Below are 17,529 nucleotides of genomic sequence, written 5' to 3' on the forward strand. Positions count from 1 at the left end.
GTCAGAAGTAACAGCACGGAGAATCTGGTATGGGGCACATCGGAGGCAGGCCATCGAGACAGCAAGAAGGAAGCTAAACAAAGCAGTGGAGAAATACTGAAGGAGCACAGGGCTCCACTTCATAAAGCACGGTCTCTCCCAAAACAACCCAGAGATGTTTCATCAGGACGGGGTGCACCTGTCTACTAAAGGGATGGGGGTTTTCTCTGACAATATCTTCAGGGCGCTGGAAGAGTGGGGATTCAGATAGAGGCGCTTTTGGGGGGGACCTGAGGAGCTGAGGCAACACCCACTCAGGTGTGGCGGCACGTGTCCAGGACCAGATGCCTAAGGGTAACAAAGACTTGGTGAGGAGAAGCTTGGGCATCTACAAAGCTTGACACGAAGTGCCCAAAAGCACATTATTGTGATATATGTTTTATTGTGTATTTTCTGTAAGGAAATAAAAAGCCTAAGGCCTATAATTTTTCCACAACAAAACTGTTTTTTTATTCCATAGGTAGGGGTCAGGTAACAAGAGCAAAGGGAGCCCACACTACTCAGCCTATGCCCCAGGCCCCGGGCCGTACGAAGTACGGCATGATGAAGGCCTGGGGGTTAGGCGCAGGGTGGGGGGGGAAACGGCGCGAAAGCCGAGGGGAGGGGCGACCAAGTGGCGCCCTCACCCCAGCGTTGCCAGGAAATGGCACGACAACGCCAATGAAAGGTGTGAGGGGAAACAACAGGGGGGGACGGGGGAAGTCCGGCCCCCCAAGGGAAGAACAAAGGGGCCTGGGGTATAAGTAGCCCCAGAAAAAGGGTATGAGAACAAACCAGGTAAGGAGTTCACCTCATTCGAGTAAGCTCCTAGGGCCTGGAAAAGGGGGAAGGGAAACGTTTACCACCCAACCCACACTACAAAGAAAACGAAAGAAGAAGAAAACAGGCAGGAGCCGGGACGCCGAGTACTTTCTTCGGTACACAGTAGAAGAAAGTCGTAGGCGGCACGTGTCCAGGAACGGATGCCTAGGGGTAACAAAGACTTGGTGAGGAGAAGCTTGGGCAACTACAAAGCTGGACACGAAGTGCCCAAAGCACATTATTGTGATATATGTTTTATTGTGTATTTTCTGTAAGAAAATAAAAAGCCTACGCCCTATAATTTTTTCCACAACAAAACTGGTTTGCTATTTTATTCCATAGGTAGGGGTCAGGTAACAAGAGCAAAGGGAGCCCACACTACTCAGCCTATTACTGCAAGTCGCTCCTCCTCTTTCCCCAAGTGGCTCCCCTTCTTCTCCCCAGTCAATCTCCCTTTCCCCAGCCCCTCGCCCTTTTCCCCAACGCTCTTCTATCTCATTCTTCCCCCACTTAGTGCTATTTGGGTTTTGTTTTTAATACAGCTTTTGTGTTTTTTCCCAACAGCTGCGTTTCCAAAAACATCCAATTTCGTGGGTGTATAAAAAAAAACGCCGATTTCTTGGGTTTTTGAGCAGGAGTGGATTGTTTTAGATGAATCTCTGGAGATCTCCCAAATGGGTCCCTTTTGTGTGGTTACCTATTTTATTTCCATTTTTCTCATGGGATAGGTGTTGGGCTTGCTCCCTCTGTTTAATAGTCGGGCACTTGGAAAAACATTTCAGAGGCCTCTTATGGTTTCAATCCAGCCCTGTTTTCTAGCAATCGTGAATTCGCTAAAGCTGTAAGGTCTGATTAACAGAGACTCTTTCATGTAGACAGACAGTGGAGGGGATGGAGTAGAGTAAGACTTTCTAATAAGAGGATGTTTTCACTATGCTGGCAAGATAGTTCAGCGGGTTGAGCAATCGCTGCTGCGTTTTATGTGTGACCTGCAGGTCGCAGGTTCGAATCCAGGCTCATCCTTTTGGGGTCCATAAAGGAGCACCCCCTTCGGTTGGATGATTAATGCATGTACGTGTTCTATGTACAGCGTCTAGGAGTAAACGCTATATAAATCACAAATCATTATCTTGAGAATTCCTAGGGTTCCCAAATATTACAGTGCCCCCGCCCCCATTTCTCCAGACAACACGTTCTGGGTAAGACTTCCCCAGGGAGAAGATTCTGAAACTTTCGTCATGATTTGACCCCTTACAGAAGACTAGAAGGGAACCAACCAACTGTAGGTTTCCTATTTAAGGGGGATAGCCCACCCCCCTTATGTGATTAATGTTTAGACATCTGAAGAAGAGGGAATTCATCTGGACCATTCTTGGGAATGCAGCCTGTTCCAATGCCCCCTGCCAGGAAGATAAAGGTTCCAAGAACGCAGAAAGACCCTTCACTTAATAATCCAGAGGAATATTTTAGGTGATCTGCTGGCTGGACAAGGGATACTGCAGCCAAGACCACTGGAGGCGACAAAGACCTGCCAGTCCATTCTAAGAGCTTCCTGACTTACCTTGCCCAATGAGACACTGGATGAGGAGCCCCACACCGAGAAGTCAAGAAACAGCCCTGGGCCCTATTTTCCAGCTTCAATCCGCTTGGCCCCTCTCAAACGCTTGGAGATACTTTTCGAGCCATAGCCAGTATCCGGACATGCTTTTCACCCTTGCATCTTTTCAATCCAGTTTCAAGCCCTCATGCCGCGGACTTCACACATCGCCTGCTCGCGCTCCCGAGGTGTGCCAATCGCCACTGAAGATCATCGCATGCCTCACATCGTTGGACCCTTGTGGACCCCTTTGAACAAACTCGACCGATTCAAGCCATCAACCAGAACCATCACCTAGTTGATTGCTTCACCCTATGCAAGTTGATCATTGCTACAGGAACGCACTGCATCGCTGGACACCCTTGAGCAGACTCAACTGTCTCAATGGCCACGGTCCATTGGGAACAACTGACATGGAAGGTCTTTATACCAACCCGACACATTTAAAGCACCTAGAAGTTCCTGGCTCGATGCTGTGGTATCCCAAGAACACACCTTTGTAGGTATTTGATGTGGTTCAGTCACCCTAGCACAGCTTGAAGGTTGCAAGTGACTAGTGAGACCCCACTGTATACCTTTTCTAAAGACATCTTCAGTGCACTGACATTTCTGCTGAAAGGATTACCTGGGCACCCGTCTTCAGACCCACTGTGCCCCTTTCGATATAACGCCTTCATATTCTGTGTTTTCTTTTACAGGGTTGGGTTATAATGTTTTTGATTAGTGTATTTATAGTTTAAATAAAGTACCCTATTATTATTGAACCTTGGTTGGACTTGCTTTCATTCTGGTACCAAAGTACTATTGTTTGGGTTGCAACTGTGCTGGCTCACATCCCTCCGGAAGAGTGCGAGGAGCCAGGAATGAGACACAGAAAAAGAGAAGTCATATTTGTGTTTGCAGACTTTTATTAAATGAAATGGGGTTGGGAAATGCTTCGCTGTCCCTACTTCTAAGAGGTATTTCCCTACCTCAACCAACACTAAGGGTGCGTCCAATGTCAAGATGACCAAAGCAAAGCCGTCATGTGTCTGAAATCCTATCCTTGCCCTCACATGCTAAAGTATCTGTAATGTATAAAGGGGTAATGTCTCTAGTCTTGAAAGGTGCCCAAATGTTTGCGTTCAAAAGAAATATAAAGGCACTCCAACACAAAAGTTCCCAATGGATACGTTTCACATTTCCAGTGGATGGCTTCCTTCCTCAGGTTGCTGTTCAAGATTTCTCAAGACTCCAAAAAGCACACTTGGGTAATAACAAAACACTTTGTATTCCAAAACAGTTTTAGATATACGTTCCCACTATACAGGATACCTGGTGTACTCCCCTGCTATGTTCTTTTCCACTCCAATTTCGCTTAAATCGCTGCCTTGGATTTACCTGGCATATTCCTGTGCCAGGACTTATTTGGTTGGTCTATTTTCTACAATTCCAAATGTTAGCTTTGGTCTGGTATACTCTCCTGCCAGTTCTTTTAACGTGCTTCACTTTACACACACTTGCAGGCTTGTGGTTTTGTTTGTGAGGTGAAGGGTTGACTTCTCTCCCCTGAACCTCCCTTGGGTTTTGCTCCCCTTGTTTACGGGTCCCAGGCTTGTAACTGTTATGGTTTTGGACAAGTTCATGAGGTGATTGGTTTTTCTTCTTCCCCCACCCCCATTGACCTCTCTTGGGCATTGCCTCCTTTGGGTGCAGGTACTCAACTTGTAACTAATATGGTTCTGCAAAAGTTCCCGAGATGAGGGGTTGTGTTCTCCTCCCTGCTGGGAATATAGGGGTTGTTAGAGGTGCATAGATATCTATATATGCAGCCTGGAGTCACTAGGAGTGTAGGGGCTGCTAGAGTTATATAGATATCTATATATGCCACCTGGAGTGTTTGGGAGTATAGGGCTGCTAGAGGTGTATAGATATCTATGTATGCTACCTGGGGTATGTGGGAGTGTAGGGGCTGCTAGGGGTGTACAGTTTAGGGGCTGCTAGAGTTGTATAGGTATCTATATGTGCAGCTGGGAGTGTAGGGACTGCTTGAGGTGTGTATATCTATCCACCTCTAGCATGCCCAGACACTACAGCCCGCATATATAGATATCTAAACACCACTAGCAGCTCCTACACTCCCAGACATTCCAGGCGGCAGAAATAGAAATCTATCCACTTCTAGCAGCCCCTACTCTCCCAGACATTCGGGACTGCATATATAGATATCTATACACCTCTAGCAGCCCCTATACTCCCAGACACTCCAGGCTGCATGTATAGATATCTATACACCTCTACCAGCCCCTACAGTCCCAGACAAGCCAGGCTGCTCATCTAGATATCTATACAACTCTAGCACTCCCTGCACTCCTAGTCACTCCAGCCTGCATATATAGATAGGTATACACCTCTAGCAGCCCCTACACTCCCAGGCACGCCAGGCTGCTCATCTAGATATCTATACAACTCTAGCACCCCCTGCACTCCTAGTCACTTCAGCCTGCATATATAGATAGGTACACACCTCTAGCAGCCCCTACACTCCCAGGCACGCCAGGCTGCTCATCTAGATATCTATACAACTCTAGCACCCCCTGCACTCCTAGTCACTCCAGCCTGCATATATAGATACGTTTACACCTCTAGCAGCTCCTACACTCCCAATCACTCCAGGTTGCATCAATGAATATCACACACCACCACCAGCCACTCCACGGCAGTGGATTCCACACTACACACACTCCACTACAATTCTAGAGCCGAAGCCTGCATTATCGGACAGGCACCACCCACGCCCACATTTCGAGCTGCACATATCTATGTAGTCTAATCATGCCACATGTGTGGACCAGGCACACATTAGCGGTCCCTGCACCCCCAGAGGCTCCACGCTGCAGTGATAGTTCTTCACATCTCTAGCATCCTTTCCACGTGCCATCTCCGGAGAGACGCCCATTGGTCGGGAGGCAGTGCCCAGTCTCCCGGCCCCGCCCCTTTGAAGCCTGGAGATGCCGCGCTCCCTCATTGCAGACTCGCGCAGCCCCAGCACAGCACCAGGCTGCGTTCACCCACCGACCGGTGCAGCCTGCCCTCCAGTGCCTTAGAGCGCGCAACTTGCCAAAGACAGGCCGGGGTGCACAGGAGACAGGCGGCAGATCCCAGAAGGAGGCAGCCGGGAGAGAGGGCGGCAGAAACAACCGGAGAGGGCTAGACAGGCAGAAACGGGACCGCAACGGCATGCAATTCAGCGGGGGGCTGAGAAACGGCAGGAGCGAGGGAGGCACGGGATAGGAGCCAGAGAACGGGGAGTCAGAAACCTTGCCACTGGGTAAGAATACCCCAAGGGAGGGGACAAAGTCGTCAGAAAACACTACAGGGCAGCCTAACATACGAGGGGAAGCGAGAGCCAGGCAGAGGAGGGGAGGGAGAGACCACCAATAGCATAGGCACAGGGAAAGAGGACGGGAAAGAGAAAGGCAGGTGCACGGAAAAAAGGACAGAGTAGCAGACCGGGGGGTAGCGAGGAGTAGGGAGGGGGAAAGCGAGTGAGGCTACCCAGCGCGGTCTCTCGGGCACAGGAATGAAGAGGGCAACAGATGGAAATGGACCCCGGACCTTATCATCCTGATAACACCTTCACGGGCCTGACCTCCGGACCCTTCGGCGCATTCCATTGCTGTGGTGTTTAGTGCCCCTCACCCCCCCACCCCCACCCCACTATATTCTTTTCTGCGTCCTGTCATCAGAGTCAGTGCTTCCTCAGCTTCCTTGCTCCCTGCTCTCAATCCCTGCTGGACTGCAGGAAGATGGCCGGGCCAGCAGGGGGCAGCGCATCGGACCTGGGACCAGCCTGGAGTGGGGCTCTACTGGTGTTACTGGGTGAGCGACTGACCATCCCCACCCGCCACTAGATGTGCATGCATGTGTTTGTGTGGACCTCATGAACTGATCTTTGAGGAGATGGATACATTCCACGACAGACCCGTGTCTCTGAAAGGTAGGTGGGATGGAGTGGAGTCAGTTACACGTCTGAGACAAGACCGGCTCATCCCCAGCCCTGGCATCCTTTGAGAGGAAGGGTAGGGCTGGGATGGAGTCAGTTACATTTCTGACGTGTGGCTGGTTCATCCCCAGCCCTGGCATCCTTTGAGAGGAAGGGTAGGGCTGGGATGGAGTCAGTTACATTTCTGACGTGTGGCTGGTTCATCCCCAGCCCTGGCATCCTTTGAGAGGTAGGGTAGGGCTGGGGTGGAGTCAGTTACATGTCTGGCGTGTGGCTGCCTCACCCCAGCCCTGGCATCCTTTGAGAGGCAGGGTAGGGCTGGTGTGGAGTCAGTTACATGTCTGACGTGTGGCTCCTTTCAGAGGCAGGGTAGGGCTGGGGTAGAGTCAGTTACATGTCTGGCGTGTGGCTGCCTCACCCCCAGACCAGGCATCCTTTGAGAGGCAGGGTAGGGCTGGGGTGGAGTCAGTTGCATGCCTGACGTGTGGCTCCTTTCAGAGGCAGGGTAGGGCTGGGGTAGAGTCAGTTACATGTCTGGCGTGTGGCTGCCTCACCCCCAGACCAGGCATCCTTTGAGAGGCAGGGTAGGGCTGGGTTGGAGTCAGTTACATGTCTGGCGTATGGATGGCTTATCCTCAGCCCTGGCATCCTTTCAGAGGCAGGGTAGGGCTGGGGTAGAGTCAGTTGCATGCCTGACGTGTGGCTCCTTTCAGAGGCTAGCCTAACACATGGCAACCTTTGTACAGCATCTCCAGCAGCCTGATATTCCAGGGACTCCCCCTTCCAGCCTTGTCAGCCCTTTAGAGGCACTGGCCTGACATCTGATTCCTGCCAGCCTCGCCGGCTTGTCGTGCTCACCAGTATCTTGCAGAATCTTAGTTTCCTGTGGGCCAGTGCGCCTTTCTCTGGCCAATCAGTGTGTGTGTGTGTGCATGGCTGGTGCTGGATGGGTGTGCCCTGTGCCTGTTAACAACCGAACTTGCATACCCACGCAACATTTGAAGAGATATTTATCATGTTTGCTCTAAGAGTTTGCTTCGCCATAAGACGTTTTTATCAACACTGAAAGGAAGGCCATCTGAATAAACGCTGTCGGGATGTGAACCTTTGACCCGTTGCTTGCATACAGGTTTCCGCAGCAGGTGCATGAACTCACTGAGCTGTCTCATAGTGATTCACACCAGTAGGTTGCGCACACCGTAGGTTGCAGCGGGTGCATTAAGTAACTGAGCTATCTTATAGGAACCGCAATCCGTGTTCTGCAGGTTGCACACAGATGTACGGATAAGACATCTTAACCGACTGAGCTATCTTACTGGCATGCAGAGCCGAGTCCTCCCGTTTATAGAAAGATCTCTGCAGCAGCTGCGCGGATCCACTGATTTATCTGACTGGCTGACTGAACAATGCACCTTGGGAACTGGGGAAGTTAAGTAAATGCTGAGGAGAGTTCCGCGTGCCACCGGGCCAGCTAATGTGTTGGCCACATGCTTTGGGCTCTGCACGCGCGCGAGGCCCTTTAACTCCTCCGTGGGAGCCGGAGGTGTGACTGCAGCCCAGGACATGTCAGTGATTACAAGTGACAGCAGGGAGAGGCAGAACACCCTAAAAGGACAGACTGCCCGGCCACGGGCAGGGGGGTGTGGGGGGAGGGAGTGTGAGAATGTGCGTGTCTGTGCGTGCAAGGAGCATTGGGGGTGCGTGTGAATGAGCGTCTGTGTCGACCGGTGTCACTAGATGTTTGGTGAAGAAACTGTCACTATTAATTGAACAAGGATTCCTGTGGAAATCGCCAGCTTTGAACAGGCGCTGAAAGGTCGTGGATTCTATAGGTACCCATTGATTTTTAATAGGTATGGAAGGCTGGTGGATTCCATAGGCATCTATTGCTTTTTAGCAGGTACTGAAGGCTGGTGGGCTCTATAGGTAGCCATTGCTTTTTAGCATGCACTAAACGCTGGTGGGTTCTATAGCTATCTGGTGGCTCCTATAGGTATCCATCGCTTTTTATCAGATACTGAAGGCCGGTGGACTCTATAGGTATCCATTGCTTTTTAGCATGTACTAAATGCTGGTGGGTTCTATAGCTATCTGGTGGATTCTATAGGTATCCATTGCTTTTCAGCAGATACTGAAGGCCGGTGGACTCTATAGGTATCCATTGCTTTTTAGCATGTACTAAATGCTGGTGGGTTCTATAGCTATCTGGTGGATTCTATAGGTATCCATTCCTCTTAGCAGATACTGAAAGCTGGTGGATTCTATAGGTATCCATAGCTTTTTAGCAGGTACTAAATGCTGGTAGGTTCTATAGCTATCTGGCAAATTCTATAGTTATCCGTTGCTTTTTAGTAGATACTGAAGGCCGGTGGACTCTATAGGTATCCATTGCTTTTTAGCATGTACTAAATGCTGGTGGGTTCTATAGCTATCTGGTGGATTCTATAGGTATCCATTGCTTTTGAGCAAATACTGAAAGCCGGTGGACTCTATAGGTGTCCATTGCTTTTTAGCATGTACTAAATGCTGGTGGGTTCTATAGCTATCTGGTGGATTCTATAGGTATTCATTGTTTTTTTGCAGATACTGAAGGCCGGTGGACTCTATAGGTATCCATTGCTAACATGATAATGTGATGCTGGCAGAAAAGCAATCGCTGTGGGGGACACGTACATTTTGGTGCATGCTCTCGTTCCACCTCCCAAAAACATTATAATCCCCCAATTGACGATAAAGATAGAACGCCATGCTCGAAAGTGTTACGCATGCTTGTTTACTCCAGTTCTAGAGCTCCAGGGGATTCAAAATGACCCTGGGTGCATGTATGTGTGTGCTAACTTTTTACGCACAATTGAGCATGCCTGAGTCTTTACAGATTGATGTGTATGTAATGGGGTAGTTTCTGTTTCTGTGTGTGTGTGTGTATAGCACAGCCCTCTAAGACAACATTACTTTCCTTGTGCATACCCACAATGCTTTGCTGGGGCGGCTCGGAACTAGAGGTACACGTCTAGCATTGGCTGCTAGGTGGCGCTGTGGAATGTGTGATTTGGCTCAAATGCAATATCCTACTTTCACATTTATGGGGAAAGAGTTTTGTTCAAGCTTTTTTAAACCACCATAACTTTCTTGGCGTATTGCATATGTGACCCAATGCTGGATTAAGTGCTGAGTGGGAGGGCTCTGCTGGGAGGTGACGGGGTGAGAGGCTGGAGGAGGAGCAGTGTGATGTGTGATTTTGTGAGGCAGACGGGGCGGTGGGAGGAGTTGTGAGTTTATGTGAGACAAGTATTGATTGGTGGGTCTGGTGCACATCATCCTTCAGGATGGGGACGCGCCTGCGCGGGTCCACCCACGCCTCCGATAATTGAGAAGAAGAAGAAGATGATGTATAGAGTAGCACTTGGAAGTGGAGGTGAACTTCCAGCAGTGGCTACTAGGTAGTGTGTTGGAATGTTTGTGTGATTTGACTCAAATGGACTCTCTCTCTCTCTCTCTCTCTTTCTCTCTCTCTCTCTGTCTCTCTCTTTCCATACACATACATGCATTTGCATATTATAAATGTGTGTATGTGCACGTGTAAAGATAAGAGAGCTATGTCTTTTGTGTGTGTCTTATAGGTGTAGCCATATATGTATGAGTGTGTGTGTGTGTGTGTGTATTATTGCATTAATACTTTTATTTGGCATTGACCAGGCATAGAGCTGGGTGAGCCCAGTGGGGCTTGGGCCGACTCGAGCCCCACCTAGGGCTCCTGCCTGACCCTCCTCTCGGGTCAATGCCTGCCCAAAGCAGGAGCCATCCACAAGCCACACGGGGTGCCCACCCACTCCTCTGCTTAAAAATAAATTAAAAAAGACACGTTCCTGGTGTGCTGACAGCACTTACAGGAGCATGGATGCCTTATTTCCGGCCACGGGTGCTTGACTTCCGGTGCCTCCCCAGCCACACATTGACTGGCTGGGGCAGGACAGGAAGTCAGGTGGCCCGGACCATAAGTCACTTATAGGAATAAGTGCTGCCGGCACACCAGGAGTGTGTCTATTTTTTGGTTGCTGGTTGTTCTGCCCCTGCCACTTGCTGAGCCCCACTAACTCCTTTTCTTTCCCCCTTTTGTTGCTCCCAACCCCTTTAGCTTCCCCAGCCTGTTTTTATCCCAGACCCGTTTAGCCCCATTTGTTGCCCCTCGACCCCTTTAGTTGTCCAGTCCCGTTTTGCCCATTTTTTACTCCCTAGTCCCATTTGTTTTACCCCCAATCCCATTTGGCCCCTTTTGTTGTCCCTGAACCCCTTTAGCTGCCCCAGACCTGTTTTCCCCTTTTTTGACCGCCAGTCCAGTTTTGTTCTTTTTTACCCCATACCATTAAGCCCCTTTTGTCGCCCCAAATCTGTTTTGTCCTTCTTTTGGACACCCAGTCTTGTTCTGCCCCCTTTTTGACCTCCAGTCCAATTTTGCTGTGCTCTTGCCCCCTTTGGCATCTTTTTGTTTGCCCCAGTTCCTATGAGACCCTTTTCTCACCCCAGTTCATTTTAGCCCATTTTCTTGCCACTTTTAATGCCCCGGTGTCATTTAGCCACCTTTGTTGGCCTCTAGCCCCCTTTTGTTGCCCCCAACAACTTAAGCCCCTTTTGCTGTCCCCAGTCCTGTTTAGCTCCTTTTCTTGCCTCCCGCCTCCTTTAGTCCCCTTTGCTGTCCCTCAACCCCCTAAACCCCTTTAGCCCCTTGTCTTGCCCCTGACACAGCCCCTCTCCCCTGTTTCCCACAGCCATTTCATTGGCTGGGCTTCTATTTGGCCCTAAGAGCCAGACCAGGCCCCAGGCTCGGCCCTGGCTCTGCCCTTCAGATGAATTCCCTGGCTCTCCCAGGTCGAACCAGGCATAGGAGTGCTGCCATAGATTATTAAAAGTAACTGGTACCCCCCCTCAACTCCATTGTGGACCCATCCATAACCTACATATTCACCCTAAGGGCACTGTAGTGATTAAGTTACATTGGCCTTCATTTACAAGTTTGGCAGTATTTTGGCAGTAAATCCGCTGAAATATCACCACACGGATTTACCGTTAATGCCACCTGGTCCGGCGGATTTACTGCAGGATTACAAGTGGTGGTAGGCATTTTTATTCCTGATTTTTTGGAGCCCATTGGATTCCATGGAGATTTTGGTCGGATCACTGCAGCGGTAAATCTGCCGATTTAGCCAATTTTTGGCAGTAATGCAGCAGATTTCCCTCCCGCTTTTTTTTGGGAAGAAAATCCTCCACCTCACCGCCAAACCTGTAGTTCAACGTGCATTAATGTGGCGGTAGTGAAATTACCACCATGTTACCGCTGTTTTTTACTGCACTGCTATACTTGTAATGAGGCCCTCAATGCTTTTCCTCAGGTGTTGCACACCGCGCGTCCAGACCTTGGATTTCCATGGGTATGCATGGTATACTGTACCATGTTTTATGGCACTGCCGTGTCCGCCAGCCTCAGTTGGGGAGTTATTTCCTGAAATGCGTGTGACCGTTTCATGGCCAAGATCACAAGGATGGGGTGGTCCAGATCTTTGTGGCACAACCCAGCAAGGATGGCTTTTGTTTTGCTTCCAGAATCTGAGTTTCTTGCTGTAAAGTGTATGCTTGGCACCACATATGGTGAGTTTTCTTAACCCCGTGGCATGATTGTGGTGGATAGCTTTGTAGGTAAGGGGGGTTGTCTTAAAGATGGAACAATCCTCAGTGGGCGGGGGCATGTGGAAGCATATCAGGATGGAGGGATGGGGGATATTGGAGTGGATGATGTGGTAGCAAGTGGAGGGAACCAGGATGGATTGATGAGGTCCCAAGCATGGGATGCATGTAGAGGGATATCAGGATGAACAGATGGGGTCCCAGGCATAACCTGCATTGGAGGGATATCGGGATGAACAGGTGGCGTCCCGGGCATAACCTGCACTGGAGGGATATCGGGATGAACAGGTGGGGTCCCGGGCATTACCTGCACTGGAGGGATATCGGGATGATCAGGTGGGGTCCCGGGCATAACCTGCACTGGAGGGATATCAGGATGGACAGGTGGGGTCCCGGGCATAACCTGCACTGGAGGGATATCAGGATGAAGAGGTGGGGTCCCGGGCATAACCGGCACTGGAGGGATATCAGGATGAACAGATGGGGTCCCGGGCATATCCTGCACTGGAGGGATATCAGGATGAACAGGTGGGGTCCCGGGCATAACCTGCACTGGAGGGATATCAGGATGGACAGGTGGGGTCCCGGGCATAACCTGCACTGGAGGGATATCAGGATGAACAGGTGGGGTCCCGGGCATAACCTGCACTGGAGGGATATCAGGATGAAGAGGTGGGGTCCCGGGCATAACCTGCACTGGAGGGATATCAGGATGAACAGGTGGGGTCCCGGGCATAACCTGCAGTGGACGGATATCAGGATGAACAGATGGGGTCCCAGGCATATCCTGCACTGGAGGGATATCAGGATGAACAGGTGGGGTCCCGGCATAACCTGCACTGGAGGGACGTGAACAGGTGGGGTCCCGGGCATAACCTGCACTGGAGGGATATCAGGATGAACAGGTGGGGTCTGAGGCATGAGATAGGGGTGAAGGGATACCAGGATTGGCAGACGGGGTCCCAGGCATATCCTGCGCTGGAGGGATATCAGGATGAACAGATGTGTTCCCAGGCATGAAATGCGGTTGGAGGGATATAAGGGTTAACATATGGGGTCCCAGGCATAAGATTCAAGTGGAGGGATATTAGGATGGACTGATGAGGATTCGGTGGAAGGATATACCAAGGGAGGTATAGTAGTACAGGGGGCTGAGGTATAAGTAGAAGAATGTCAGGATGGAGGGAACAGGGGATGTCGGAATAGAGTGACATGGTTCTCAGAAGAGGGATATCAGGATAGAGGGACGTGGTTCCATTGGAGGGATATTGCGGTGGCGATCCAGCAGAGGAATTTTGGGATGGAGTGATGAGGCTCTAGTAGATGGATAGTCGGAAGGAACAATGAGGCTCTAGTAGATGGGTAGTCGGAAGGAGTGATGAGGTTCTAGTAGATGGGTAGTAGAAAGGAGTGATGAGGTTCTAGTAGATGGGTAGTAGGAAGGAGTGATGAGGTTCTAGTAGATGGGTAGTAGGAAGGAGTGATGAGGTTCTAGTAGATGGGTAGTCGGAAGGAGTGATGACGTTCTAGTAGATGGGTAGTCGGAAGGAATGATGAGGCTCTAGTAGATGGGTAGTCGGAAGGAGTGATGAGGTTCTAGTAGATGGGTAGTAGAAAGGAGTGATGAGGTTCTAGTAGATGGGTAGTAGGAAGGAGTGATGAGGTTCTAGTAGATGGGTAGTCGGAAGGAACGATGAGGCTCTAGTAGATGGGTAATAGGAAGGAGTAATGCGGTTCTAGTAGATGGATAGTCGGAAGGAACAATGAGGCTCTAGTAGATGGGTAGTCGGAAGGAGTGATGAGGTTCTAGCAGATGGGTAGTAGGAAGGAGTGATGAGGTTCTAGCAGATGGGTAGTAGGAAGGAGTGATGAGGTTCTAGCAGATGGGTAGTAGGAAGGAGTGATGAGGTTCTAGCAGATGGGTAGTCGGAAGGAGTGATGAGGTTCTAGTAGATGGGTAGTAGGAAGGAGTGATGAGGTTCTAGTAGATGGGTAGTCAGAAGGAATGATGAGGCTCTAGTAGATGGGTAGTCAGAAGGAATGATGAGGTTCTAGTAGATGGGTAGTCGGAAGGAATGATGAGGCTCTAGTAGATGGGTAGTCGGAAGGAGTGATATGGTTCTAGTAGATGGGTAGTCGGAAGGAATGATGAGGTTCTAGTAGATGGGTAGTCGGAAGGAATGATGAGGCTCTAGTAGATGGGTAGTCAGAAGGAATGATGAGGTTCTGGTAGATGGGTAGTCGGAAGGAATGATGAGGTTCTAGTAAATGGGTAGTCGGAATTAGTGATACGGTTCTAGTAGATGGGTAGTCGGAAGGAGTGATATGGTTCTAGTAGATGGGTAGTCGGAAGGAGTGATACGGTTCTAGTAGATGGGTAGTCGGAAGGAGCGATGAGGTTCTAGTAGATGGGTAGTCGGAAGGAGTGATACGGTTCTAGTAGATGAGTAGTCGGAAGGAGTGATATAGTTCTAGTAGATGAGTAGTCGGAGCCACCATGTCATTGACACATTTGTTTGCAGGGCATTTAACCTCAAGCTATCCAGGATTTTAACAAATTACATTCCTCCCATCTGTATTTCAAAATGGGGGAAACCTCCTGCTACTCCCCTTTCTGCCCCAATGGCATCTTCTTCTCCTCTACTTCCCTTTAACGTTTCTCTTTTTTATTGCTTCTTGTTGTCCCCTTTCTATGCCCCATTCCGCCCTACAGTGGAGTTGTTTCTTCAATAGTCACATTTCATTTTTTATTTTGAAATGTGCCTGTTTTATAACTTTTTTACATTTCTTTGGAATGGCTTTCATTGAAATCCGCAAAATGGGTGGATAGCGGAGGGAGCTCAAGCTGAAAGGAAGGGGTACCAACCAGTGGAGGGCTCTCAGGGTTTGGGCGATGGGGGCCTGTGTAGGGAAACCACGAGTGAAGTGATAGGGGGCCCTGGAGGGATATCACGATTAGGGTGATGGGGTAGCAACTGAATGACATCAGCATTGGGGAGATCAGTGGAGTTATATCAATTTAAGAGCGAGGTGGTGGCAGGGGGGATATCGGGATTGGGTAATGAGGTAAGTGGACTGATATCAGCACTGTGGGTGATGGGGGTTCCAGTGAAGTGGTATCAGTATTGGGGTGACTGGGTGAAAGTGGAGTGATAGCCAGATTGGGGTGCTATTGTTGGATCAGGATTGGGGTGCTGAGGTGCTAGTGGGGTGATATCAGTAGTGGGGTGACGAGGTAGGTGCTAGTGTTGGATCTAGATTGGGGCGATGGAGTAAGTGGAGTGCTACCCGGATATGATGAGGTGGTGCCGGGGGGGGGTATCTGGGTGGGGGTGATGAGGTCAGCTTAGTGCTAGCTGCCGTGCGTATTTGTTTTTTTCGGAGCTTTGGGGGGCGGGGGAGAATGACAGCCGGGTACAGGACTTCTCTTTTATAATTTGCGCATCCGGGGTCTCTGATATCGCGCTCCTTTCGCGTCCTTATGGTGTGAATTTGATCAGCCACTTTCAGGAAGTGGGCCTTGTTTCCTACCCTTGATTTCCCTATGACCTTTGCTTGCTCAGAGGTCAAGGTAGGACGTTCCCTTACTTCTCAGGGAAATGTGTCATAGTTCCCTTACTTTATATGACCTGGAGTACCATTACAGGATGGTAGGAAAGCCCACCATTGCATTTTTTTTAACTGCTCCCCTGCTGGGGAATCGAACCTAGACCTTGCCAGTTACAATCCAGTGTCACATCTCATTGCGCTATCTCACAGGTGCTGGTCTGGCTTTGTTTTTTTCAGTGGACTGCTGGGGACATAAAGCCCATTCCCAAGCAGTCAAAAGCCCAGCCCAGAGGTGATCTGCGATTTACTGTAGGCGGAGTGCTTGAGGGTAACACGGTGGTAGACAGGGTGGGTGGGTGGCGGGTGTCAGTGGCTATAGTCCTGGGCATGTGCCTTAAGAGGTGCCATTGGTGGGTGATTGGAAGGGGGGCGCTTCATAAAGCTGCATGCTGTGGAGGACAATGACACCATAATGGTGGTCATTATGTGAAAACAAGGAAATAATATGAGGCAGGGTAACCAAAAAGGAAACACACCAAACACAGGTTGCAAAGGAACATACAAACCACTTTATTTTATACTGAATCCAGTTACAAAAGAACAGAACAAAATTCAGATAGCTATCGACCCTCAGTACAACACAGCGAACTCCGGCGTGGTTCGGTGTGCTCAGTGAGTGCAAATATTCATTGAAACAGTCAGGCTTTTATACATTTCAAGCCTGCTGTTCAGCCCTCCTTTGGGTTAACCATTCCATAAATAAGTTACTGCTCTAGGGTCCCTTGCCAGGTCAAATCTAGTTCATCTTAGGTTTATACATTAACAAGAAGAAATGGTAATAATGTAGGCTCTAGGCCTAACATTACAATAAAGGACTTAATTTATACAATATAGTTAAGCAGGTGTTCTCATTCAATTATAGATCAGTTTCGGTGATACAGGTAATCCATTGCACACAGGTCAGCAGAAGGACAAGGTCTCAGCTCATGACCCTAACAAGTGGCCTGCAGGCAAGTTATACATTAGCTGTACAGAGGTCATGACAATCAAGTTCTGTTCTGAATAACATAGGCTACCATTTTAGCTCACATGGTGACTTTATAGAGCAAGAAAACCTAAAATGGCGGCTTGACCCAAAATGACAGTTTACATGGTTTCTAAGGTCAGGACCTTGCAATGCGAGTTTATTCACATGTAGTTTATAAGCAGCTTGTTAGCAGCTTGGCGTAGGCCAATATACATATATTCATAGCAATAGGAGGCACGATATAATTTCTAGTTTGACAAACCCTCCTTTTGGCCTATGCCAAGTGCTAAACTACTTCTGATCTCCCTGCAAATAACTCCATGTGTCATCGTCCATACACCCTGAATAGCTGTCAGAAATATCTATCGCCATTAGATCTTTTACTAAGATCTCTTTCAGTACATACTCCTTAGAGGTTTTATCCGGGGCATACACTTTATGTCCTATTGTACCTATCGCCTGAGCGCAACATCCCCCTAGCATTGAACATATACTTGGTAGACATTGGATACAACAAAGAAATAGCAGAATTCCCAAAATAATCAGCAAGACTGAAAGCACTTTCCAACCCCAAGACCGCAAGAAGTCCCAGAACCAAGCGCTAAGATCCCAATTTCCCTCGGGAACATGCACTTCTGAACTAAGAATGTGCAGATTCTGTATTGCCTTAAAAATAGTTGGGGAGGAATCCGGAACGAAAACACAGCAAGCGGACCCCACTAGTTTACATACTCCACCACGTTCAGCCAGAATGACATCTAATGCCATCCGGTTCTGAAGCGCTACCAATCTGATCGCTTTCTGCTCTAAAGTCATATTATAGAGTATATCTGTGGTCCGGTTGATGGTTCT

The 17,529-nt window shown here is 49.2% G+C and overlaps 1 protein-coding gene across 1 annotated transcript in view; it reads left to right on the forward strand.

Moving 5' to 3' along the window:
* The first annotated feature begins 5,448 nt into the window (after positions 1–5,448).
* The window catches only part of SCN4B (sodium voltage-gated channel beta subunit 4), a 192,414-nt gene continuing 180,333 nt past the window's right edge, over positions 5,449–17,529 (forward strand). The window contains exon 1 of the mRNA XM_069614454.1: positions 5,449–6,298. Coding sequence (XP_069470555.1) covers positions 6,226–6,298 — 73 coding nt within the window. The 5' untranslated portion in view covers positions 5,449–6,225. The remainder of the gene's footprint in view (positions 6,299–17,529) is intronic.

Source organism: Ambystoma mexicanum, chromosome 9, assembly GCF_040938575.1.
Source record: "Ambystoma mexicanum isolate Mex_15411 chromosome 9, UKY_AmexF1_1, whole genome shotgun sequence".
Taxonomy (NCBI): domain Eukaryota; kingdom Metazoa; phylum Chordata; class Amphibia; order Caudata; family Ambystomatidae; genus Ambystoma; species Ambystoma mexicanum.